This window comes from Cebus imitator, unplaced genomic scaffold (genome assembly GCF_001604975.1).
Source record: "Cebus imitator isolate Cc_AM_T3 unplaced genomic scaffold, Cebus_imitator-1.0 Scaffold520, whole genome shotgun sequence".
NCBI classification, from domain to species: Eukaryota; Metazoa; Chordata; class Mammalia; order Primates; family Cebidae; genus Cebus; species Cebus imitator.
The window spans coordinates 1,372,731-1,374,230 of NW_016107835.1; the positions used below are offsets into that span (position 1 = coordinate 1,372,731).

General features: G+C 45.8%; 2 protein-coding genes across 2 annotated transcripts in view; both read right to left on the reverse strand.

Moving 5' to 3' along the window:
• Positions 1–1,500, reverse strand: part of LOC108293042 (G antigen 10-like) — a 43,979-nt gene that overhangs the window by 40,237 nt on the left and 2,242 nt on the right. The gene's annotated exons all lie outside the window — the stretch shown is intronic.
• The window catches only part of LOC108293040 (G antigen 2D-like), a 2,461-nt gene continuing 2,265 nt past the window's right edge, over positions 1,305–1,500 (reverse strand). Inside the window, exon 3 of the mRNA XM_017514212.2 lies at positions 1,305–1,466. Coding sequence (XP_017369701.2) covers positions 1,305–1,466 — 162 coding nt within the window. The remainder of the gene's footprint in view (positions 1,467–1,500) is intronic.

Here is a 1,500-nt window from a genome sequence, read left to right on the forward strand (position 1 = left end):
TCTCTCTCTCTCCCTCTCTTATGTTTTTTTTTTTTTTTGAGACTGAGTTTCCCTCTTGTCACCCAGGCCAGAGTACAATGCTGTGAACCCGGCTGACTGCAACATCTGCCTCCCAGGTTCAAGTAATTCTCCAGCCTCAGCCACCTGAGTAGCTGGGATTACAGGCACCCACCACCACGCCCAGCTAATTTTTGTATTTTTAGTAGAGACGGGGTTTCACCATGTTGGCCAGGCTGTTCTCAAACTTCTGACCTCAGGTGATCCGCCTGCATCCGCCTACCATACTGCTGGGATTACGAGCGTGAGCCACCACCCATACCTCAATTATTTTATCTAGGAGAAATTATTTCTCTCATGTTAACCTCAGAATAATTACTCTTATGGTTTTTCTAACCATAAAAGGATTTCATCACCTCCTAAACACAATTAGAAAGTCAGACTAAATCGGCCAGGTGTGGTGGCTCACACCTGTAATCTCGGCACTTTGGGAGTTTGAGGCGGGCAGGTCTTGATCAAACTCTTGATCAAGAGTTCAAGAGCAGACTGACCAACACGGTGAAATGCCATCTCTATTAAAAATACAAAAATTAATTGGGTGTGGTGGTGGGCGCCTATACTGCCAGCTACTCAGGAGGCTGAGGGCAGGAGAATTGCTTGAACCCAGGAGGCAGAGGTTGCAATGAGCCGAGATCACGTCACTGTTCTCCAGCCTGGGTAAAAGAGCGAGACTCCATCTCAAAAAGAAAAAAAAAGAAAGAAAGAAAGAAAAGAAAATCATCCTACACCAGCTCCACATATGGCAGTATCCTGATTCGTTCAGCTTTTATCAAACCCATCACATTAAACTATCAATCAAAGCTAACAGTGGCCAACGTTCAGTGACTCGGTTTTTAGAGCTACACCGGCTCCTCGGAACTGGGTCTATTCCTAGGCCACTACTACGCTACCTTACAGTAAACCATTTGAGTTTTAAGCATTTTCAGCAAAATTATTCACTTCTTTTTACAGTAACATAGATAGATTGTAGAGAGACACAAACTTTGAAACAAGACACAAATTTTGCATTCACCAGTCAACTCATCTTCGATAAAACCCAATCCCCGAGCCTGTATTCTCTTATTCATAACGTGGACACGTTTCACCATAGTGAGGGGTTTACCTAAGCTAAGCTGCAAACTATATACCCTCCTCACTTTTCCAGTCCATTTCAGGCATTCTTTTCATTGTATTCTTTCCTCCTGTTCCTGCTATGTGGCAATGCATGAGACAAGCACCCCCCCCAAAACCCCCCACCACACCCCACCTCACCCCCGGCAACAGGCATTCTTCCCTTTCCCTTCCCCTTGACCTGCAGATGCTCCCTTGTCCTCTCCCTCCTGAGCAGGTGCAGGATCCTGACTTTCAGCGGTTGGTTCCCCTTCTTCAGGTTTCGATGGTTCCACTTCTTTATCACTGAACTGCTCAGGCTAGGGAAAGTGTGTGTGTGTGTGTGTGTGTGTG